Below are 25,441 nucleotides of genomic sequence, written 5' to 3'. Positions count from 1 at the left end.
CTCTACAGGTACGTTTTCTTAAACTACTGAAGTTTTGACAAAATGAGTTACAGTGGAACAGCAAATTTGTTTTAATCATTTTTCACAATGCAAAGGGTGACAGACGCATATGGTCCAATTGTCAATAGATCTTGAACATGCCAGTTGAAAATAACTAATCAAATGAACTATATGGTAGCGCGTAAATATAACTTTACTGAAACACGACGGTGTATTTGAAAAATAAGTAACAATTTATGTAACAAATTGATATCATTATGAATCTACTGTAGTAGTCTTCTTGATTTAAAGTAGCAATAAATCAACTTGAAAGGTATTTCAAAATACATTGAGATTTTGAGTGACTGTTGATTTCTGACATGATTGGAATTAAAGACTGCTAGATAACATTTCTGAATAACACACATAACGTTAATCAAGACTCTATAAGCACAAAAATATGATTGGAATTAAAGACTGCTAGATAACATTTCTGAATAACACACACAACGTTAATCAAGACTCTATAAGCACAAAAATATGAGTGAAATGGTAGGTTGAATGGCAGAGAAATCTTGAAAACAGAAAAACAGTGCAATTAACAAGATGAATTTTCAAACGAATACGGAACGGCAAGCAGCCCTCTTAATATAGTGAGTACATAAGAGAACCAAGCATCAATTTGGTGTTATAAGACTTTTTATCTTAAGTGGATTAATGAATATTATGTAAAATATAACAGCTCAGTTCACACAAAACTGTCATACACATTAGTCTTTACAAAGCAATTTGGTATGGTAGCATTGCAAGTGGCTAAACAATACCATTCTTCCATGTATTCTTGATAGATAAGTCAGACAGGCAAAGAGGATCAGGAGGAATAGAAAGTGCAATTAGTTGTTAAATCATTAACAATTACAAATACAATAACAATAAAACCTGCATCTTCCAAGCCTCCTTTACCCAGATTTTAGATTATCCAAATCAGATATTTATTACCACATAAAAGTCTTCCCTTTTGTCCATAATCAAAGTTTGATTTCATGTTTGATTTACATTAACTTATAGTAACAACACAAAATGGTAAAAAATACCACAGGGGTAGACGTTGGAGTAATTCATAGTACTTCATTACCAGATACAAAACACTTTCTATGTTCAATTAAAATATCAAAATAAATCAAAGTAGAGTAAACTGGATATCCTAATGTATGTTTCAACATGTTTGGTTAATCCAAATTTGACTGTATTGCAGAATAGTTAATTGTAGTATAACATTAAGAGAGAGACTTCATAGTTGAAAGTGAAAAAAAGAGTATTTTCTGACAATGAATCTTGCCTGTTCAACATTGCAAACTACCCCTCCCCACCCTCTGTTAAAAAGTACCCCTCCCACCCTCTGTGACAAAGTACCTCTCCCCACGCTCTGTTAAAAAGTACCCCTCCCACCCTCTGTGACAAAGTACCCCTCCCGATCCTCTGTGACAATTTTCTGCCAGAGCTATTTGCTCTCTTCTATATAATAACAACTCAATTCAATTGCCCAATTTCCAGCATTAATAATGTCCACCTTTCTATTTAAAGCAGCTAGTTGCATTTCAGTACTTATAGTAGGTGGTGGCACATGAAGCATAGCTTCTCCAACAATTCAAACAGAACCTTTAGTTGCTAATTTCTAGCGTTTATGTCAGAGCACATGTGGCAAGCCTTCTTGAGAAAACCAGTCACTTTGAAAACATCAACCCTCAGAGTAGACCTACCACACTGATATAGCAGAAATTCATAATGTAGTATATGTTGCAACAATAGTAGAAATTCATAGCGTAACATATGTTATGAAATGCAATGGGTGGCTTACCTTTTCTTTCTTTGGAGGTGAACTGCGAGCAGGAGTGGCTGGCTTTTGTAACTGTCTTTCTGAAAGTTCTCCACTCTCACGGTCTTGTTCTTTGTCTCGTTCTGCGTCTGATGCTGAGCTACTGGTGGGCTGCTCCAAGAGATTTAGAAAAATTACAGTATATTTTACCATATAGTTCTTAGCACATCAATAATTTCCATTCTTCTGGCTGAACTAATATTGCACTTGATCAAAGAACAAATTTCCAACTAGGATTAGATGTTACTGGCTTTGCCTTCATGCACAAAGATTTATTGTAAGTGTGATGTGAACAGGTGTCTCCAATCATGTTGTCTTCTACTTAACAATATGAGGTTTTAAATCCACATCTGAAATCCACATCTGAAAAGATAACTTTTAGGGAAGGGGTGTGTGTGTGTTGGGGGGGGGGAGCAGATGGGAAACTCCCTACCTATTTCTCTTTTGCTGAGCCTACAGCAAACAATAAGAAAAGGTCATAAATGCAGATTTTGGACCCTGTCTTTTGAGACCAGCCTTGAACAATTTAGACTGATTTAATAGGGAAACAGGAGTTGGACAAGTGAAGATTGTAATTGATCAGAATCAAACACTCTAAAGGGTAACCGTTTGGGGAAATGATTTTATGACACCATTGTGGTGCAGTTTTACAGCTTGAAAGAAGATAAAGACAATTGAGCATACTGTTTGTTTCCGTTTCCTCTTGGCTTTCTTCTTGTGTCGCTTTGATGATCTACTACTGCTGCTGCTCTTGACAGCAGGTTCCGGCTCCTCCTCAGATGATTCCAAGCTGGGGGTTCGAGACCTCTTTTTCTTCTTTGATCGTTTGTGAGAGGAATGATCTTTATCATCTTCTGATTCTGAGGCAGGCTGTAGAAACCAGTCAGAAAATGTCTTCATTTATCAAAGTTCTCATCATAGCATTATCTTCAGATGGAGCTAAATGAGAAACTAGTGGATCATATGTTCTAAAAACTCATGTCTAAACCTATCTTGTTTATAGAGAATCTTGGGTAAATTCTGAGAACAAAGTGGGGAAAGTTTAAATAAATTTTAATCAGTTGAAGAAACAGAAAACTAAAAGTGATGATAATTTTTGGAAATAAAGAATTCACACCAGAAATCTTACAAATAAAAAATTCTCACCGTCCTTGACCTAGATCTGGATCTACGCCGATGTTTCTTGGTCTTTTTATTCTTCTTGGACGATACTTTAGCATGGTGATGGGCACAAGCTTCCTAGATAGGGAAAAGATGGGTAAAGAATCTTTTGTAGTTATCATAAAAAAATATGTAACATACCAACATATCAACCTGTAAAGCAATATTGGAGTCAGACACTTTTGCTATTCAAAGTACTTTGTTCTGTGTACTGTGTTCCACAGAGAAAGTTGTTCATGTTTGGCTAAACCAAATTAACTGGGTGTAAAACTGATATAGCAGTCATATCTACACTAAAAACTGATACAGCAGTCACATCTACACTAAAAACTGATACAGCAGTCATATGTACACTATAAACTGATACAGCAGTCATATGTACACTATAAACTGATATAGCAGTCATATGTACACTATAAACTGATACAGCAGTCACATGTACACTATAAACTGATATAGCAGTCACATGTACACTATAAACTGATATAGCAGTCACATGTACACTATAAATTGATATAGCAGTCACATGTACACTATAAACTGATATAGCAGTCACATGTACACTATAAACTGATATAGCAGTCACATGTACACTATAAATTGATATAGCAGTCACATGTGCACTATAAACTGATATAGCAGTCACATGTGCACTATAAATTGATATAGCAGTCACATGTGCACTATAAACTGATATAGCAGTCACATGTGCACTATAACCTGATATAGCAGTCACATGTGCACTATAAACTGATATAGCAGTCACATGTGCACTATAAACTGATATAGCAGTCACATGTGCACTATAAACTGATATAGCAGTCACATGTGCACTATAAACTGATATAGCAGTCACATGTGCACTATAAACTGATAGAGCAGTCACTTGTGCACTATAAACAGATATAGCAGTCACATGTACACTATAAACTGATAGAGCAGTCACATGTGCACTATAAACAGATATAGCAGTCACATGTGCACTATAAACTGATAGAGCAGTCACATGTGCACTATAAACAGATATAGCAGTCATATGTGCACTATAAACTGATATAGCAGTCATATGTGCACTATAAACTGATATAGCAGTCATATGTGCACTATAAACTGATATAGCAGTCATATGTGCACTATAAACTGATATAGCAGTCATATGTACACTATAAACAGATATAGCAGTCATATGTACACTATAAACTGATATAGCAGTCATATGTGCACTATAAACTGATATAGCAGTCATATGTACACTATAAACTGATATAGCAGTCATATGTACACTATAAACTGATATAGCAGTCATATGTACACTATAAACTGATATAGCAGTCATATGTACACTATAAACTGATATAGCAGTCATATGTACACTATAAACTGATATAGCAGTCATATGTACACTATAAACTGATACAGCAGTCATATGTGCACTATAAACAGATATAGCAGTCATATGTACACTATAAACTGATATAGCAGTCATATGTACACTATAAACTGATATAGCAGTCATATGTGCACTATAAACAGATATAGCAGTCATATGTACACTATAAACTGATATAGTTGTCATATATACAATATCAACACAATAGTCTGCTCAAAGATATGTTATGACTGTCATGGAATTTATTTATGAACCCTTCACTTCACATAATCAGTGTTGCATGTATTTTTTTTGGATCACAGTTCAATTGATCATTAGAGGACACTGTTGAGTGACATTTCCATTAAAACTTTCCATTTAACACTTTGCAAAAGAATGCACTAATTTATCTGACAAAGTTAAGGGGTTAATACATAGAACAATAGAACATAAAATGTAAAAATAATCTAAAGCCACCCTTTGTCCCCCTTTCCTGTCTTCCCTCATCCCTATCCCCAAGAAGGATGCTTCCCCCACCCCCACCCCAAGTAGGATGCTTTGACATAAAATAGCAGACCACACAATTTGTCACTTTTAGATCAGACCTTACCTCTAGAGATGCAATGTACTCATTGAAGAGACGTATCCTTTCTGAATCAGGTGCAATTGAGAGGTAGATGGTGTCATTTACAAACTGATCCTTTACCTACCAAAGTAAACCAGAAGAAAAGAGTTATAGACTTCATACAAGTCAAATACCAGTCTGAGATATACTCACAAAACTCAATATGTAGTAGCAAAATGCAAATGGTTCAACTATACATTTGGGCAAGTACATTTAAGCAAAAAAGACTTTAATTTTGCATTTATTCATATAAGAGCAAGATAAAAAAAAATTGAAATAAGAAAGGAAAAACATTCCCCAATGCTGTTTAACTACTTTAGGCAAACTCACATATGATAAGGTTGAATACTAAAACTGTATTTTGCATTCGGTCAATCTGACAAGGCCAAAGTTTAGTTCTAAGTACAAATAGTGGTATAAATCTATGCATTTGAGAAGCCAATTTGCATATATGCAATATCTGAGATATTATTAAACATTATCTTCTGTGAATAACTCACATATGATAAGGTTAAATACTAAAAGTGTATTTTGTATTGGGTCAATCTGAAAAGGCCAAAGTTAAGTTCTAAGTACAAATAGTGGTATAAATCTATGCATTTGAGAAGCCAATTTGCATATATGCATATGCAATATCTGAGATATTATTAAACATTATCTTTTGTGAATAACTCACATATGATAAGGTTAAATACTAAAAGTGTATTTTGCACTGGGTCAATCTGACAAGGCCAATGTTTAGTTCTAATTACAAATAGTGATATAAATCTATGCATTTGAGAAGCCAATTTGCATATGCAATATCTGAGATATTATTCTTATTGAACATTATCTTCTGCGAATAACTCACATCTTCCCACTTTGAATTAACATCAATAGGTGGCGCTGCATTCTTCAACATACTCTTAAATGCGCTCTCCAGTCTTCGCAGTTGTCTGGCTTGTTCCTTCTCTCTCTCTTTCTTCCTCCCTTCAGCTTTATCTAACAGCTGCAAGTTATTACAGAACAGGGTAATGGTAAGGGGAGGTGGGCAATGCTTGATCAAGCACAAAGACAACACTGAACACAGAGTAGACTGCAGTAAGTACACTACACATAGTACACTTAATGGAGTATACTGCACAGAATACATACTTGGCCTACAGTCACAAGACCGTGTTAAATCTAAGAACTCATGAAACCAGATTATCAACAATCAATTCTAACCTGACCAACTGACAATGTAATAAAACATCCTTTTGTAAAAATGGGTAGTATCTTGTAAGTACCTATTATCATAGAATGACAGAATGACCTGCTTATGTAACAAAAAAAATGAATATAGTTTTAGAATCTTACAGAGTTAAATGCCATCTTGATATTGCCTGCATCGAGAGTGCTGGCTCGTTTGTCTTCACTGATTGTTGTGGCAAAGTCATCATACATGGTGTCAAGCTCCACCACCATTCCTTTATCCTGAGCAGCAAGAAAGATACATTAGTCAAATTAATCACTCAAACCTATAAAAGTTTAGTGAACCTGGGTTTAGTAAACCTGGGTTAGGAATGGTTACAGTAGCTCATTTTGAAATCCCACCTAAGTCATGAGTACGTAAGCCCCACTTATACCCTATACAAGTTTAGTAAACCTGGGTTAGGAAAGGTTACAGTAGCTCATTTTGAAATCCCACCTAAGTCATGAGTACATAAGCCCCACTTATACCTTATACAAGTTTAGTAAACCTGGGTTAGGAATGGTTACAGAAGCTCATTTTGAAATCCTACCTAAGTCATGAGTACATTAGCCCCACTTATACCCTATACAAGTTTAGTAAACCTGGGTTAGGAATGGTTACAGAAGCTCATTTTGAAATCCTACCTAAGTCATGAGTACATAAGCCCCACTTACACCCTATACAAGTTTAGTAAACCTGGGTTAGGAATGGTTACAGTAGCTCATTTTGAAATCCTACCTAAGTCATGAGTACATAAGCCCCACTTACACCCTATACAAGTTTAGTAAACCTGGGTTAGGAATGGTTACAGTAGCTCATTTTGAAATCCTACCTAAGTCATGAGTACATTAGCCCCACTTATACCCTATACAAGTTTAGTAAACCTGGGTTAGGAATGGTTACAGAAGCTCATTTTGAAATCCTACCTAAGTCATGAGTACATAAGCCCCACTTACACCCTATACAAGTTTAGTAAACCTGGGTTAGGAATGGTTACAGTAGCTCATTTTGAAATCCTACCTAAGTCATGAGTACATTAGCCCCACTTATACCCTATACAAGTTTAGTTAACCTGGGTTAGGAATGGTTACAGAAGCTCATTTTGAAATCCTACCTAAGTCATGAGTACATAAGCCCCACTTACACCCTATACAAGTTTAGTGAACCTGGGTAAGGAATGGTTACGGTAGCTCATTTTGAAATCCTACCTAAGTCATGAGTACATAAGCCCCACTTACACCCTATACAAGTTTAGTGAACCTGGGTAAGGAATGGTTACGGTAGCTCATTTTGAAATCCTACCTAAGTCATGAGTACATTAGCCCCACTTATACCTTATACAAGTTTAGTAAACCTGGGTTAGGAATGGTTACGGTAGCTCATTTTGAAATCCTACCTAAGTCATGAGTACATAAGCCCCACTTACACCCTATACAAGTTTAGTAAACCTGGGTTAGGAATGGTTACAGTAGCTCATTTTAAAATCCCACCTAAGTCATGAGTACATTAGCCCCACTTACACCCTATACAAGTTTAGTAAACCTGGGTTAGGAATGGTTACAGACGCTCATTATGAAACCTACCTAAGTCATGAGTACATTAGCCCCACTTATATCAAGCATTCTCTTTTAGATCAGTCTAACAATCCTGACATGTGAAATTCAGAGTACACGGCAAAAGTGTAAAGAGTTAATCACCTTGAGTATTTCTTTAATGATCTTCTTTTCATCATGGTAACGAGCTTTGAGATCTTCAACATAAAACTTGAATAGGTCTAATGGTGTACTTCCAGGGTTTCCCAACATATCATGGAATCGTGAGTCAGAGTTAATGATAGGGAATAACTGCATCCATTGTGACATAGAGTTCAACTGACCTCTCTCATGCAATTCATCTAGTAGTACCTGACAAATTAAAAACAGTTAAATGGAAAAGAAGCTGGGAAATTATAAACTTTGAAATACTACCTTAGAAATATTTTGCTAGAACAGGATTCCAATTCGTGACCAAGTTCAAAATTAATGAAAGAAACATGTGAGTGAACATCCTGAATTGAATTATTATATAGGGCATTAGGGTTGCTAAACCACTTTGTTTGATAAGAGTTAAACCTGCATCAAATGTAAAATAGAGGTGCGCTGAGTAGCCTCATGTATTCATCGTTGAGGGAATGTGATTTGTTTTGGAAATAATGCAAGACACGGTCTTGACAATAAGACATTTTTCCAAAAAACCTTTCATTCCTCACATGGCGAATAACAATGGTGAGCCAAAGTTTACTGGCCACAGGCTGGTAAAAATTAAACTGACATAAAAATAATTAACAGCATCTTTACATTTCCTGTGATATCTCTGTACTCATTTGTTACTTACTACAAGAGCCTCTCTACATTTCCTGTGTTATCTCTGTACTCATTTTTGATTTACTACAAAAGTCTCTCTACATTTCCTGTGTTATCTCTGTACTCATTTGTCACTTACTACAAAAGCCTCTCTACATTTCCTGTATTGCCTCTTTTGAAGGATTCGTTTCCTCTCTCTTTCTTCATCCTCCTGCTTCTCTAACTCTCTAATGTGATCCTCGAAACAGATGAGGGCATCCTCTTTGTCCATACCTGTTGACAAAAATTGGCAGAACTGTTTAATATTCTTTGATAAAAGGATTGATGATGGTCAGTCTGGAACAACATATATAATAATGAAATCATCCCTCAGACCTGTTCAATTAGGTTTGCTCATGATGCTAGTTATCAATAGTTAGATTGTTTGCACCTGGCCTCATTTGAGTTGACGTACATTAATGAATTCAAAGGATTGTCAAAAAGGAAAATTTTGGTTCTTGATTGATGAAAAAGGAACACATTCTAAGCATCCTAGTGAAATTTGTAACCTACATGGTGTTCTGGAGATATTGATAGGTGAGGTTTGTAACCTACATGGTGTTCTGGAGATATTGATAAGTGAGATTAGTATCCTACATGGTGTTCTGGAGATATTGATAGGTGAGATTTGTATCCTACATGGTGTTCTTGAGATATTGATAGGTGAGATTTGTAACCTACATGGTGTTCTGGAGATATTGATAGGTGAGATTTGTATCCTACATGGTGCTCTGGAGATATTGATAGGGGAGATTTGTATCACACATGGTGTTCTGGAGATGTTGATAGGGGAGATTTGTATCCTATTTGGTGTTCTGGAGATATTGATAGGTGAGATTTGTAACCTACATGGTGTTCTGGAGATATTGATAGGTGAGATTTGTAACCTACATGGTGTTCTGGAGATATTGATAGGTGAGATTTGTATCCTACATGGTGTTCTGGAGATATTGATAGGGGAGATTTGTATCCTACATGGTGTTCTTGAGATATTGATAGGTGAGATTTGTAACCTACATGGTGTTCTGGAGATACTGATAGGGGAGATTTGTATCACACATGGTGTTCTGGAGATATTGATAGGGGAGATTTGTATCCTACATGGTGTTATTGAGATATTGATAGGTGAGATTTGTATCCTACATGGTGTTCTGGAGATATTGATAGGTGAGATTTGTATCCTACATGGTGTTCTTGAGATATTGATAGGGGAGATTTGTATCCTACATGGTGTTCTGGAGATACTGATAGGTGAGATTTGTAACCTACATGGTGTTCTGGAGATATTGATAGGTGAGATTTGTATCCTACATGGTGTTCTGGAGATATTGATAGGTGAGATTTGTATCCTACATGGTGTTCTGGAGATATTGATAGGGGAGATTGTATCTTATATGGTGTTCTGGAGATATTGATAGGTGAGATTTGTATCCTACATGGTGTTCTGGAGATATTGATAGGGGAGATTTGTATCTTACATGGTGTTCTGGAGATATTGATAGGTGAGATTTGTATCCTACATGGTGTTCTGGAGATATTGATAGGGGAGATTTGTATCTTACATGGCATAATAATTGAAATTTTGATCATTACTAAACTTGAAGCAAACAGGTGTGCTGACACAGTTGCGCACTGAAAGAAAAAAAGTTTGTTTTACTTATTTTATTTTGTTTCAAACTTTACCTAATAGAATCTGTAGTTAAGAATATTCCAATGATGGAGCTTTATTCATAAGGAGATGCATCATCTAGTAGGAAAGTGTAACTTAATTTTGAAGAAAACACATACAAATGTGATAACGCATTTTATGATATCACACCTGTTTTGCTTCTGTTGTAAAACGTGTTAACTGCAAAAGTTGTTCGTAAACAACAAAACCTGTAACTACAAAGCTCGTAAACGGTACATAGATACTGAATGCAAATCAGGATGCTTAGAAAATGTAAATCTATCATCTGTCAAATGTACATTTTACCTCAGAACTATCATTTCAGCCAAAAGATTCTTCTGGCCTTGCCAAGACAACAAGCATACTTGTTAATTGCTTGGTTGTCAGCTTTTTAAGTCAAAAGGGTTTCTAAGTTAACGTTTAGAAATGCTGACAAAATGTTGGCAAAATTAGGCATTACTTTGGGGTCAAACACTCACTTAGGAGTTCTTCATCATCTGTGAAGGTAGGGTTCTCTGCAAGGTGTCTCTGACACTCTGACCAAGTTGTTTTGAAGCTGACATTAGGCATGCTATTAAGGATATTGTGCATGGCTTCGATGTTCCTCTTGCGAAGTGCTTTACTCTCTTCTTTCTCTCGTTTGGCCAAGAAGAAGATGCAGTCTTCAAAGACATCTTTGCGGTCTGGAGATGGGACTGCGTTCCACACGTCTTTATCCTCAAACATCACATCTGCTTTTCTGTAGCATGAATAAACATTTCCTGATTTAAAACATTTCTCTACCAGTGATTACCAAACAGATATAATTCTCATTACTGAAAAAAATTATTGTGAGAAAGAAACATGAATTCCTTCCTTTTCTTGTATTTTGATGGACCAAACAAGAGCTAGTAGAACAATAAACATTTTCTAAAATTTTGTAAATATTTTGAAGAATTTTTTAAATGGAAATCAGAATAATTTTTATGTTTGATACATTAGCTGTAAGTTGATAGAAGCTATGATTCCTGCTTTAATCTTACTTCATCTGCTCCTCCATGTGACAGTACTTTGGTTTGCATTGTTCTTACACATAATTTAATGATTTATTGCTTACAAATGATCTGACGCTCCTCAATTCAAGGGTTACTTTCTAGCTCATTAAAGGCTTCCTACTAACTGCTTTACTCAATTTCACTTGATGGATAGTTCTTCCGCACACAATGAAAGGCTTCCTAACGGCTTTACTCAATTTCACTTGATTAATAGTTTTTCCGCACACACTTAAAGGCTTCCTAACTGCTTTACTTAATTTCACTTGATTAATAGTTCTTCCGCACACACTTAAAGGCTTCCTAACTGCTTTACTTAATTTCACTTGATGAATAGTTCTTCCAGACACACTTAAAGGCTTCCGAACTGCTTTACTTAATTTCACTTGATTAATAGTTCTTCCGCACACACTTAAAGGCTTCCTAACTGCTTTACTCAATTTTACTTGATTAATAGTTCTTCCGCACACACTTAAAGGCTTCCTAACTGCTTATCTCAATTTCACTTGATGGATAGTTCTTCCGCACACACTGAAAGGCTTCCTAACTGCTTTACTAATTTCACTTGATGAATAGTTCTTCCAGACACACTTAAAGGCTTCCTAACTGCTTTACTAATTTCACTTGATGAATAGTTCTTCCGCACACACTTAAAGGCTTCCTAACTGCTTATCTCAATTTCACTTGATGAATAGTTCTTCCGCACACACTTAAAGGCTTCCTAACTGCTTATCTCAATTTCACTTGATGGATAGTTCTTCCGCACACACTGAAAGGCTTCCTAACTGCTTTACTCAATTTCACTTGATGGATAGTTCTTCCGCACACACTGAAAGGCTTCCTAACTGCTTTACTCAATTTCACTTGATGAATAGTTCTTCCAGACACACTTAAAGGCTTCCTAACTGCTTTACTAATTTCACTTGATGAATAGTTCTTCCACACACACTTAAAGGCTTCCTAACTGCTTTACTTAATTTCACTTGATGAATAGTTCTTCCGCACACACTTAAAGGCTTCCTAACTGCTTATCTCAATTTTACTTGATGGATAGTTCTTTCAGACACACTTAAAGGCTTCCTAACTGCTTATCTCAATTTTACTTGATGGATAGTTCTTCCGCACACACATAAAGGCTTCCTAACTGCTTTACTCAATTTCACTTGATGAATAGTTCTTCCGCACACACTTAAAGGCTTCCTAACTGCTTATCTCAATTTCACTTGATGGATAGTTCTTCCGCACACACTTAAAGGCTTCCTAACTGCTTTACTCAATTTCACTTGATGAATAGTTCTTCCAGACACACTTAAAGGCTTCCTAACTGCTTTACTAATTTCACTTGATGAATAGTTCTTCCACACACACTTAAAGGCTTCCAAACTGCTTTACTTAATTTCACTTGATGAATAGTTCTTCCACACACACTTAAAGGCTTCCTAACTGCTTTACTCAATTTTACTTGATGGATAGTTCTTCCACACACACTTAAAGGCTTCCTAACTGCTTATCTCAATTTTACTTGATGGATAGTTCTTCCGCACACACTTAAAGGCTTCCTAACTGCTTATCTCAATTTTACTTGATGGATAGTTCTTCCGCACACACTTAAAGGCTTCCAAACTGCTTTACTCAATTTCACTTGATGGATAGTTCTTCCAGACACACTTAAAGGCTTCCTAACTGCTTTTCTTAATTTCACTTGATGAATAGTTCTTCCGCACACACTTAAAGGCTTCCTTACTGCTTTACTTAATTTCACTTGATTAATAGTCTCTTCCACACACAGTTATCACAAAAAGGTAGTCAGAAAGTCAGCTCAACCAACTTCTGTTCATGAAACACGATTTTTACAAATAGAGGGCTGATCGTTAAAGTTGTTAAGCAGTCTAAGGTATAAAATATCTTCTGTTAGATTTTAAGCTTTCTTTGAGGTTTCCTGAGGTTGCCAGTGGCTTTTTGAGGTTAAAGATGCCTGGGTTTTGAATGAAGTTGTCTGAGATACAGCCATTTTACCTATACCTCCACTTTGTTATACTGTCCATAATACATTAATGTAACTGAAACAGTATCTGTGCTAACTTCAACAGAGGAACAACATTTGTTTCTCTAAATTCAAAATCTAAAAATAAAACTTTACCAAGAAACAGATTCATTGAAAAGGAAAGACCTAGAGAAGTATTACTTAGATAAGTGTCACCTATGATTGGTGGGTGGCGGAAAAATAGAATATACATAAACTGTCCAGAAAATAATGAAATGATAGAAGGATGAGGTTTCCTTGTGTTCTTACCTGTATCTAACATGAGCATTCATCTTAGGGTGATTCTCCAGAAATTTGGCCAAATCTTCTTTAGCTTTCTTAGCTTTAATTCTAATTTCATCCTAAGGAACAATGACATATCACAATTTAATCATGTTATGTGAGAGCAGCATGTCACTAGTGAAAGATCTCCTTAACAACTGAGCCATGTGATCTTATCCTATAAATTTGTAAATTATGAGTACTTTGGGCTAATGATTGTTTGATGAAGATTTCAAGACTGAGTGAAAACAAATGAATGTTGAGAATTATGATGGTACTTACAGTACATTATAAAAGATTGGTTATTCAGACACTTACTTTAATTTCTTTAGCTCTTGATGTTTTCCAATTATTAAACACTTGCTTCTTCTCACTCAACTTTGGTAGAGCCCTAGTTAGAGAAAGGAAGAGACAGGAAAAATATAATGGCAAGGAAAGTTTGTGACCTGTGAAATGTGAAGGGAATGATGTTGAGATGAGTCATGGATATCAAGTTGGATGTTATATTGAAGAAACAAATCTATCCACATCGAGCTTATATATAATCACTCAAATCTAAACTATTCTTTGAAAATCCCTGAAGTTTATTTGTTTTTTTTATATATCAAGTTCTGATTTGGGTGCAACATTCCCTTGTTGGGTAATGTGATAAAAATAAAAACATGTATCAATGTACATCTGACAGTTTCAAGAAATCATCATCTTAATACAAATCTTCTTTCAAGGTATTAAAAGCAAAATGCTGCAGATAAATGAGAACTTTTCATGACTTATGACAAAGACGAGGAAGGGTTGTTCTTGTCCTTTCCCAAATTTTGCAACTATATATGGTCTTACTTTTGTCGATGCTAATCTTTCTTTCTTTCATATTAAGAATATCAAGCAACTGCAAGTGTGATTAGAATCTTGGGAGAAAAAAAAATCCAATCTATGACAAACTATTTAAGATGACCTAATGGTAAGTATGGAAATCTGGTAATTGAAGAAAAAAAAATTGAAAGAGAGGAATGATAGTAAAATAATTTGTAAGGAGAATTACTTACGTATATCTCACATCATTAACAATGAGCTTAAAAGCTTGTTCCCAGCTGCTTGTAGTAGAAATTTCCTGAAAATAACAAAACAAAATAGCAAACGCATGACTAACTCTCTCTCGAAAAAGAAGGAAAAACAGATATTGGCCAAAAACAGAGCAAAATTTTTCCTGTATCTGTTTTTCATTTTTCCTGTATCTGTTTTTCATTTTTCCTGTATCTGTTTTTCAACAGCTGTACTTTTCCTTTTTCCTTTGTTGAATCTTTTTTTTTTTATATTGATACAATTTCCTGTGCATATCACAAATGACCATGAAACATTGAATCCATCTTACCTTTTCTCTGAGAAGCTGCTTAAAAGCATCCTTAGCTTCTTCTTTTGTGTTCCAAGTCAGGATCTTTGGTTCAGGGGTTGTTTCACGAGATTCATCATGAACACTAGAATAAAAATATCAAGAACGCGAAAAGACTCCAATATTAACATCTAGCATTGGCAAGACACTAATAGAACACTAATGAAGACTTTGTTGCAAACAGGAATTGTTTATTCAAACTACCAAATAGTAATTTATGTCTTTTTTCATAAACATTAATGTTACCATCATATCAGAGGGCATGAAGGCTGCTGGGCAATTTCATGTTGTCACATTAGCAAAGTTAGCATTGTTGAATTTCAAGCAAATCTAGAATGCTGACTGGAAGAGTTGTAATCATTCACTTCATCACTTCATCTTAGTCATTATGGTAATTTTCCTGACTCACAGACTCATAAATTATAACACAGGTTAACTACCGTTTGTATTTATCAATGAGATGAAATTAAACTATCTAATCCTTCTAACCTGTGGACCTCATCATCTGATTTCTGTTCTTCCTCAGCAGCAGCAGCAGCAGCAGCAGCAGGAGTACTGATGGGGGCAGCTGGGCTGTCGGTGTTTGTTTGAGCTGCCTGGGCCACACCACCTGGTGTCCCATCTCCATCCTCACTCTGAACCTCTTGTTGACCTTCACCCCCTGACTGCTTGCCAAGCATGATTGCTAAAAACAGAAAAAGGGAACAGAAATTTGTAGAAGCTGGATCTTTGGAAAGTGAAGATCTGTCAGGAATTAGAATACCAAACAAATTGCAACAACATCAAGCAAATATTAATGGCTTCATTGAATGGGACTGCTGTCATTGCAATGGGATAGGCAAATATAAATGGCTTCATTGAATGGGACTGCAGTCATTGCAATGGGATAGGCAAATATTAATGGCTTCATTGAATGGGACTGCTGTCATTGCAATGGGATAGTATGATCAAAAAGAATTAAACTCTCAAATCAAACAACTAGAATATCAGCAGTGTAGCTCAATTAAATTTGGGCACACGTCATGAACAAACAGCATTGCATGTTGTCTGTTACATCACATATCAAAAATAACTCAAATATGGAAGTGACACTGCACCATCAAGCCTAGCAACAGCAGACCGTTCTTACCTAGCAACAGCAGACCGTTCTTACATACTCCCACAAATAATGGATAATATGATTGCAAGACAGTCAAGGAAGAATTGAATGGATAAGAAGTGATTGTAGAATACACACTAATATGTTCTATCTACCTGTCACTTGGATAAGAAAGTGATTGTAGAATACACACTAATATGTTCTACCTACCTGTCACTTGGATAAGAAGTGATTGTAGAATACACACTAATATGTTCTACCTACCTGTCACTTGGATAAGAAAGTGATTGTAGAATACACACTAATATGTTCTACCTACCTGTCACTTGGATAAGAAAGTGATTGTAGAACACACACTAATATGTTCTACCTACCTGTCACTTGGATAAGAAGTGATTGTATAATACACACTAATATGTTCTACCTACCTGTCACTTGGATAAGAAAGTGATTGTAGAATACACACTAATATGTTCTACCTACCTGTCACTTGGATAAGAAAGTGATTGTAGAATACACACTAATATGTTCTACCTACCTGTCACTTGGATAAGAAAGTGATTGTAGAATACACACTAATATGTTCTACCTACCTGTCACTTGGATAAGAAAGTGATTGTAGAATACACACTAATATGTTCTACCTACCTGTCACTTGGATGAGAAAGTGATTGTAGAATACACACTAATATGTTCTACCTACCTGTCACTTGGATGAGAAAGTGATTGTAGAATACACACTAATATGTTCTACCTACCTGTCACTTGGATGAGAAAGTGATTGTAGAATACACACTAATATGTTCTACCTACCTGTCACTTGGATAAGAAAGTGATTGTAGAATACACACTAATATGTTTTACCTACCTGTCACTTGGATAAAAAAGTGATTGTAGAATACACACAAATATGTTCTACCTACCTGTCACTTGGATAAGAAAGTGATTGTAGAATACACACTAATATGTTTTACCTACCTGTCACTTGGATAAGAAAGTGATTGTAGAATACACACTAATATGTTCTACCTACCTGTCACTTGGATGAGAAAGTGATTGTATAATACACACTAATATGTTCTACCTACCTGTCACTTGGATAAGAAAGTGATTGTAGAATACACACTAATATGTTCTACCTACCTGTCACTTGGATAAAAAAGTGATTGTAGAATACACACAAATATGTTCTACCTACCTGTCACTTGGATAAGAAAGTGATTGTAGAATACACACTAATATGTTCTACCTACCTGTCACTTGGATAAGAAAGTGATTGTAGAACACACACTAATATGTTTTACCTACCTGTCACTTGGATAAGAAAGTGATTGTAGAATACACACTAATATGTTCTACCTACCTGTCACTTGGATAAGAAAGTGATTGTAGAATACACACTAATATGTTCTACCTACCTGTCACTTGGATAAGAAAGTGATTGTAGAATACACACTAATATGTTCTACCTACCTGTCACTTGGATAAGAAAGTGATTGTAGAATACACACTAATATGTTCTACCTACCTGTCACTTGGATAAGAAAGTGATTGTAGAATACACACTAATATGTTCTACCTACCTGTCACTTGGATAAGAAAGTGATTGTAGAATACACACTAATATGTTCTACCTACCTGTCACTTGGATAAGAAAGTGATTGTAGAATACACACTAATATGTTCTACCTACCTGTAATTGGATAAGAAAGTGATTGTAGAACACACACTAATATGTTCTACCTACCTGTAATTGGATAAGAAAGTGATTGTAGAACACACACTAATATGTTCTACCTACCTGTCACTTGGGCGGCAGCTGAAGCTGCTACTGATTCTTGGTGACTGATGGCATCAGTCTCCTCCTGCTTGTTTCCACTGCTGGCTTCATTTCTGACCTTGGCACTATCCTCTATAGTCTCTGATGACTTGCTCGTCTCAAGTTTCTTCAATCCTTCTTTATCCTTTTCCTCTGCTTTGCCATCCTCCTCCTCCTCTTCTGCTTCTGATTCTTCATCACTGCTTAAAGTTAAGAAATACTTTTCTGTTAAAATCATGGTTATGACATTAACCAAGGATTGAAATTCCAACATTTATGGTGCTCCTGGTAGCACACAAAGAGATTGACCTTTGTACAACAAAAATAGACTGAAACTTTGAACTCAAAATATGATTTCCTGCTATAAATGTTACTAATTAATCAAAGGTTAATGAATTCACACAGAAAGTATCTCACTGACTCACAGTGTGACAAGCGACACAACAAATATTACAGATTGGACCCATTAATTAGACCCCTAAAGTAAACAACTTCAGTAATCTTCAGACAAGAAGTTTATTGTGTAATAGTAATTTTTCTTTTCCTATGCTGATATGGAGATTACTGGATAATGCTTTGGTAAGATACTGATGCTTTGGCCTTTAGTTTAGACAATGATGTTTCTTACTTCACTTACTAATGATATGGCTCAATACCAAACATTTGTTTTATCACAAGTGTTATTTTTAATCATGGCAATCAACAGTGATAAATTTTCTGCTCCATAAAAGGCAACACATCAGCCAATCTTTGAATTCAAGGTGTTCCATCAGGACTGGGATGTCAAATTGCAAATAATTTATCCCTTAAATAGTACATTTTTAGTATTGAGTCTGTGATAGTACTTACTCTTCAAATTCTTTGCTTGCAATCATGTCTGGAAAAGGAAATGGGAAAAAGCAAAAAGGAAATGATAATCCTAGAAAACTACAGATATATTAAAACACACTGCACTAATAGTTTGCTGGAAGAAACTTAAACCTTGTGTGTATTGATTTATGTTATATGACTGAAAACAAACTTAAACCTTGTGTGTATTGAATTATGTTATATAAGTGAAATCAAACTTAAACCTTGTGTGTATTGAATTATGTTATATAAGTGAAAACAAACTTAAACCTTGTGTGTATTGAATTATGTTATATAAGTAAAAACAAACTTAAATCTTGTGTGTATTGAATTATGTTATATAAGTGAAAACAAACTTAAACCTTGTGTGTATTGAATTATGTTATATAAGTAAAAACAAACTTAAATCTTGTGTGTATTGAATTATGTTATATAAGTGAAAACAAACTTAAATCTTGTGTGTATTGAATTATGTTATATAAGTGAAAACATTTGTCCATACCTGGAAGAATCTTAGCAAGCTGAAGAGCAATTTGATGAAATTTTCAACAGAAATTAATCCCTATTAGATTGGCAAATTTGTTGGAAAAAACCTTTCTTATCCTTCCTTATTTGTTGCTATTTCACCAAAAAGTATGACTTAACTAAGATGCTTATATGTTTACATCTACATTCCAAGAAACACTTACACTTTACTTGGAAGATGTAGTACACATAGTAATGTGAATAGACAATCAACAACTTTAATGGCTTTATAAAGTGAGCTTTCTTGGCAATCAAGGGTTATTTCGCTGATTTTTTACAGTCCTTGCCCCGTAAGCAGTAAATCATTAAATGACTGTTACCCTTCAACTTTTTCAACTCTTCTGGAATGGTCCATTTTGATTCCTTGGTCTGTGAGTTATGATAGTAGAGTTTGCCATTGTCAGACTTGTACTCCTTCCATGGACACTTGGAGAGCATCATCTGTTAAAACAATGGATGTCAATGGATGAGACAGGGTTGGGGGGAGGGGGGAGGGGGCTAATGAAGAGGAGAGTTGATAGGTCATCATAAAGACATCATTTTATTTTATTTTTGGCCATGGCAGGAGATCTTACTGGAATGCTTCTTCTTGGCGATAGTATCATAAAACAACCACACACCGGGAGGGGGGCTTTGTTCAATTTTAACAGCACTTCCAGTGTAGTGAGGCAAATTATCCCAACATATCACTGTCACGTAAATATAGAATGGGATTTAAGTATATTTGGTAAGAACAATAAATAAGTTGTCTAGTTATTCAATTCTAATCAGGTTGGGAAGAAAATTTGTCAACCCCAGCCTTTATAACAACTTAATGAGTGCACATATTTGATACATACCTCTGCCTTACTCTTGAGACTCTCTGGTTTTTCCCAGGTTGACTGCTTCGTGACAGAGTTGTAGTAGTAAAACCTACCATCTGGTGCTTTATGGCGGGTCCAAGGAGATTTCTACATAGTTAACAGGCAAAATGTTGATATGAGACACAAAAAATTCTTCATATGTCAAACATGTTAAAGGACACCTCAATAAAGAGAAAGAAAATTGATGTCAATAGTTCCATTAATATGCCAACATTTGTCAAGAATTGCTCTCAACTTGACAAATACACAGTTTGCCTCTGTACAGATAGCAGAGCTACTTCAGCTAATCTGTGGTGATGATGTCACTCACCATGTAGTTGCTACTTCAGCTAATCTGTGGTGATGATGTCACTCACCATGTAGTCCCTTTAAATACCAATACTTATTTTCATTGCTTTCATTGCTAAAGAAATGACCCTACCCTACCTTGCTTTTCTTTTCTCTTTTGGTTTCTCCATTGGTAGTCTTCTCATCTGCCTGCCCTTTATCTCCAGCAGCATCAACTGCTTTGACAGCCTACAAGCAAAGACAATAAAGCAAGCAGTATGTTTAGATTACTTACAACTGATATAGCAAGCTACATTACCTATGGATATGAAACATGCTGTTATTTTTTTATTTAAAACACAAAGTGATAGAAATACTGTTTATCTAAGTGTCATCAAGCATGTATCAGAATCCTCCCCCTCCGACACTCCCCCCCCTCCCAAACTCCTTCACCTCTCGCACTCCTTCACCTCCCACACTCCTCTACCTCCCAAGCTCCTCCACCTCCCAAGTTCCTCCTACTTCCAAGGTCCTCCCCCTCCCACACTCATCCCCTCCCACACTCCTCCCCTCCCACACTCCTCCAACTCCCACACTCCTCCACTTCCCAAACTCCTCTCCCGCCCACACTCCTCCCCCTTCAAAGCTCCTCCCCCTCCCACACTCCTCCCCTCCCACACTCCTCCCCCTCTTTACCTTATTGTCTGGTGGGATGGCTGGTTGAAGCTTTTCCACTGGTAGTACTGAAAAGTAAACAAAGACACTATTAATGTGAATAGACACAAATATGTCCACAACATAGGAGCTCTTTGACTGTCTTTATTTAACAAATGAAGATGAACGTAATATTGTCCAATATTTAATATGTAAACACCTTGGATTTTATATCATTTAGAGAACAAGTTTGATTACATAAATATATAATTCAATGTATTTAATAATCAAGTAACCAAGCACTTCATGGAATTGTGGTTACTGTTTTTAAAATTCATCAATCACCCCTTATTATTAAATTGCTGTGGTGATGACATAATAATGGACCAATCACATACTGCCTGATTCTTATAAGTGCAACTCTGATTGAGAGCATACCACAGGGGTTTTCCTTTTAAGGGTCGTTAGCTGCCATTAGCATATTAGTCAAGTTTTGCTGCAAGTTAGCAATCATGCATGTAATGTAGAGGGATTCCATAGAAAACAGCACAGTTTACACACTACATACATATTCTCACTTAAACACTCTAATATCAAGAAGGGAGGGAACTTAACCAAATGATGACAGTATGGAAGAATAAACATGAACATCTTTTGCCCTTTCATTACTTTGAATAAACAGAAAGCGGCTTAATGATTCCTTGCCATCAATAAAATGATGTTTCATATGTTGTGTTCATAACTAATAAGCACAACATCAATGTAGGGATATATTCATGCATGAACATTAGCTTGATTGTAAATGCTATGAACCCCCCAAAACAACAATGTGAATTTTTATTCCTAAATGCTTCAATATCCTAGAAAGAACAGTCTTCCTTCATGAAATGTAGATTCATAGATGTTTGACTAAAATCAGCCATGACACCATGCAACCAACCCTTTAACAATTAAGCAGAGCTCTACAAGGAATTGTTTATACACTTATTCCAACATCATCTCTAGGGTAAAACTAATCTTCAGTAAATTGCCAATGTTGAGAGACCATTTGAGATCATCTTCGAACCCTTTGATATAACCCTGAGTCTTATCAGCATCATATTTTGGCAAGTATTATGACAATATCTGTCACTAAATGAGCCTTTGAAATGACAAGGTCAAGTGCTGCAAGGGTTCTGGGTCAAAATAAATCTCTAAGGATATTAATATTTGATGAATTCAAAACTGTTTAAGATATTGTGCAGTAAGTTTAGACACAAATGACATTTTAAACGGCATCTTAAACATGTACAAGTATGGTGAGAGCTTGGATGTATACCAAATGACTTTTGACCTTCACAAAGAATTACTGGGATCTTTTACTCAGTATAGGAATGTCATACAGTATGCCAATATGACAACTGATGAAACAGCATATGATCTTATGATGTCATGTTTAACATTTCCAGAGTGTAACCTCTGCTGAACCCAAATAACCTTTACCCTCCAAAACAATATATAGGGTTCTTCTACTTGTCATAGAGAAGCCATAGCCATATATACCAGCTATATGCAGTTTTCTATCTGGAAATATCATTGTGTATCCTACCGTATAGTGTGGACACCTGGTGATTTGACACCTGGAGACCTTACTGTAAATGAATTCTGACCTCCATCAAATTTGTACAAATGAAACAATACACAAGGTTATCATATATATGAGCTTCCTTTCATGTTCTGGAGATATACAGCACATATACCCAATTGTTTCACTAGTTAAAATACTCACTTTCTCCAGTCACTGCTGGAGGTGCCCCTGCCAGTGGAGGTGGTAAAGTTCCGGGGTTCATGGGAGGCATCATTGGTGGAAACATGCCTATTCAAACAAGAGACCATAGAAGTCTTGGGTGCTTAAAATTTATATTAGATATATGTAAAAGAGGAACATAACCGTATCATCCTGCTTACAATCAAATGATGAAAACAATCCAATGATTTGTATAAAATAAGAAACGGAGACCTGTGAGACTTCTTGTCAGTGTACATGTTCTGATAGAGATCTGATTGCTTCAAGCTCAACTTTGAGATTACATAATTATCATTATATTACTTAACTATCAATATTTCAACAGGATGTTAAAGTGATAACGTGCGTGTCAAGAAAGGAAATACATTAGATCATGTTTGATCTCATGTTTTCCTTAGTTTTCAATATACCACCAGTGTTGTTCAGGGATGAAATGTATATTTGATGACTGACAATGACTGTGATTGTTGTTAAATCTAATCGAAATGGCGTAAAACAATAAAATTCTGAAAGCATGTTTGAAGAAAACTGCTCTCATGATAAGAGCAATGAATATGCAACATTAAACAGCAACAGTGTCACAAGTGTACTGCACATGCATCATATCCAAGTTTAAGTTTTAGATTCCAAATTTGAGTTAAAATGTTGAATTAGAGGCCACACGACATGTAGTGGTAATCCCTAAGCCCTTAGAGGCTTCTCCCACATTCTTGGTCACTTAACATCTTAAAAATATTTGTCTCATAGTCTGTATTTATTTATTTGGCCAAATCGTTCGCTCGCAGTATTCCATAAGTTTATTGGTAATGCATTGCTAAGGTTTGCATACAAATACCACACACTAATCTTGTTAGGTGATAGTAAGCCGTACTAGTAGTGATACCGGTCATTTTCTTCTCTGCGTTAGATTTTAACACAACATGAACTGTCGAGGCTAAATGATACTAGTCAAAACTAATACTCACCATGAGGTAGATTTGGGGGCATCCCCATGGGTGGAGGCCCACCCATTCCTGGAGGTCCAAAACCAGGAGGCGGCATCCCTAATCCTGGCATCGGTGGTGGGGGTAAAGGCAACCCCATTGGTGGTTGTGAAAAGTTTGGTGGTGGCATGTTCATGCCTCCTTGAGGTCCATTGTTATCATTTGGACCCATGGGAGGCCTCTGCCCAGGCGGAAGACCCTGGTTATTAGGCATCCCCATTGGAAATGGTGGAGGCATGCCTGCATGCTATTGAAGAAATTATCATGGACAATATAATGAGCACTAGACATAGTATTTTACTGCATTATGGAGAAGGCTACAACAAAAGGTTGACATAATGTACAAGATCATCCCTACAGTCATATACTCAGACTGTACTGGGATATAGCACTCTAATGACAACTTATGCAGTTCACCTTACACCTCTTGAGGAACTGAGCTGAAACTTGGTGGGGTACCTTGGGGTGACACAATTACACCATGGTGACACATGGTGACACAATTACACCAGGTGGACACCATTTTGAGGTAGGGATCTAATGGGTCTGAGTGTGTGTATATGGGTGAGAACAAACCGTATGGCCAATGGGTGTAACATGGTGGCATAGGTTATCGAAATTCCTGACTTATGATATCAAAAGGGTGGTAGGTCAGAGGTCAAATTACCAAAAGCATCCATTTGCCTTTTACCTGCATATCAAAATGTCCAATGCCATTTAAACTATGTATGTTACCAGACCCACACAATATACATCACAAGTGATCACCATTGATGTTGTTTGTTACCTTAGATTTCACACTCTGTGCAAACTGCCATTTAATTGGACATTGTAAATCACACCCTATATGCTGCTTTAAAAGAATCATAGTCAGCTAACAGCAACATTTGATTGCACAACAAAGAAATGGATAAAGTTTTCCCAGTATTGTAAAGTTGTTTACTTTCTTCTGGACAGGGTTCCTACATTATCACATTACCTTATTTTGGTATATGTTGTAAACTTAGTATATAGATTGTACATATTCCAATACATTTTGAGAAATTCCCTACAAAACTTGTTGTGGGAGGAGGTTATGGACTACACTATTATAATATAACATTTTAATACAGTGTGCACATGTCACTGAAATCTTCCACAGCTATTGAGTCACTTCTAGTATTGCATACTTACCCCAAATGGTGGCATCATCATCGGATTTTGTGGCTGGCCATAACCTCCACCTTGGTTCATCCCTGGGGGTCCTGGAGGTCTAGGGCCAGGGCCTTGTTGATTATTCATTTTGAAATGCTTCCTATATAATAATTCAAAAAGAAGTTATGCTCCTTAGACTACCATGTGCAGCCATTTTTATATTATCAAATTCATAACATGAAATCCCATAACAGTGCAGCTTTAATAGTAAGATTTCATTTGAAAACAGTAAACTGATCCTGTTGCACACCCATTTCACTATATGCTTAAATACTTATATCCTGCCAGGCTGTCTGCAGTGTGTAAATTTAGCGGTCGTCCGGTCATCTGAGACGACCAAATTACCTGCCGGACAACCAAAACTTGTCAAATCGTGAAGTACTGGTTGCCCGGCGGACAACCAAAC

General features: G+C 36.1%; 1 protein-coding gene across 3 annotated transcripts in view; it reads right to left on the bottom strand.

Moving 5' to 3' along the window:
- The window catches only part of LOC139959024 (uncharacterized), a 32,555-nt gene that overhangs the window by 4,030 nt on the left and 3,084 nt on the right, over positions 1-25,441 (bottom strand). For 2 of the 3 annotated variants that reach the window (XM_071956540.1, XM_071956538.1), the window contains exons 2-24: positions 25,015-25,135; positions 23,824-24,088; positions 22,841-22,927; positions 21,115-21,161; positions 20,578-20,667; positions 20,128-20,238; positions 19,609-19,729; positions 18,764-18,791; positions 17,897-18,117; positions 15,486-15,681; positions 14,979-15,081; positions 14,653-14,717; positions 13,928-14,000; positions 13,598-13,689; positions 10,753-11,012; positions 8,705-8,838; positions 7,921-8,127; positions 6,349-6,465; positions 5,861-5,998; positions 4,996-5,091; positions 3,002-3,094; positions 2,540-2,725; positions 1,838-1,966 (exon numbers count right to left, since the gene is read on the bottom strand). In XM_071956540.1, the coding sequence (XP_071812641.1) occupies positions 1,838-1,966; positions 2,540-2,725; positions 3,002-3,094; positions 4,996-5,091; positions 5,861-5,998; positions 6,349-6,465; positions 7,921-8,127; positions 8,705-8,838; positions 10,753-11,012; positions 13,598-13,689; positions 13,928-14,000; positions 14,653-14,717; positions 14,979-15,081; positions 15,486-15,681; positions 17,897-18,117; positions 18,764-18,791; positions 19,609-19,729; positions 20,128-20,238; positions 20,578-20,667; positions 21,115-21,161; positions 22,841-22,927; positions 23,824-24,088; positions 25,015-25,135 (2,980 nt within the window). The remainder of the gene's footprint in view (positions 1-1,837; positions 1,967-2,539; positions 2,726-3,001; positions 3,095-4,995; positions 5,092-5,860; positions 5,999-6,348; positions 6,466-7,920; positions 8,128-8,704; positions 8,839-10,752; positions 11,013-13,597; positions 13,690-13,927; positions 14,001-14,652; positions 14,718-14,978; positions 15,082-15,485; positions 15,682-17,896; positions 18,118-18,763; positions 18,792-19,608; positions 19,730-20,127; positions 20,239-20,577; positions 20,668-21,114; positions 21,162-22,840; positions 22,928-23,823; positions 24,089-25,014; positions 25,136-25,441) is intronic. The other variant, XM_071956539.1, reaches the window with a different exon arrangement.

Source organism: Apostichopus japonicus, chromosome 18 (genome assembly GCF_037975245.1).
Source record: "Apostichopus japonicus isolate 1M-3 chromosome 18, ASM3797524v1, whole genome shotgun sequence".
Lineage (NCBI taxonomy): Eukaryota > Metazoa > Echinodermata > Holothuroidea > Aspidochirotida > Stichopodidae > Apostichopus > Apostichopus japonicus.
Note: the sequence above shows the minus strand (reverse complement) of the source record. Positions and strands in the feature narration are given on the sequence as shown.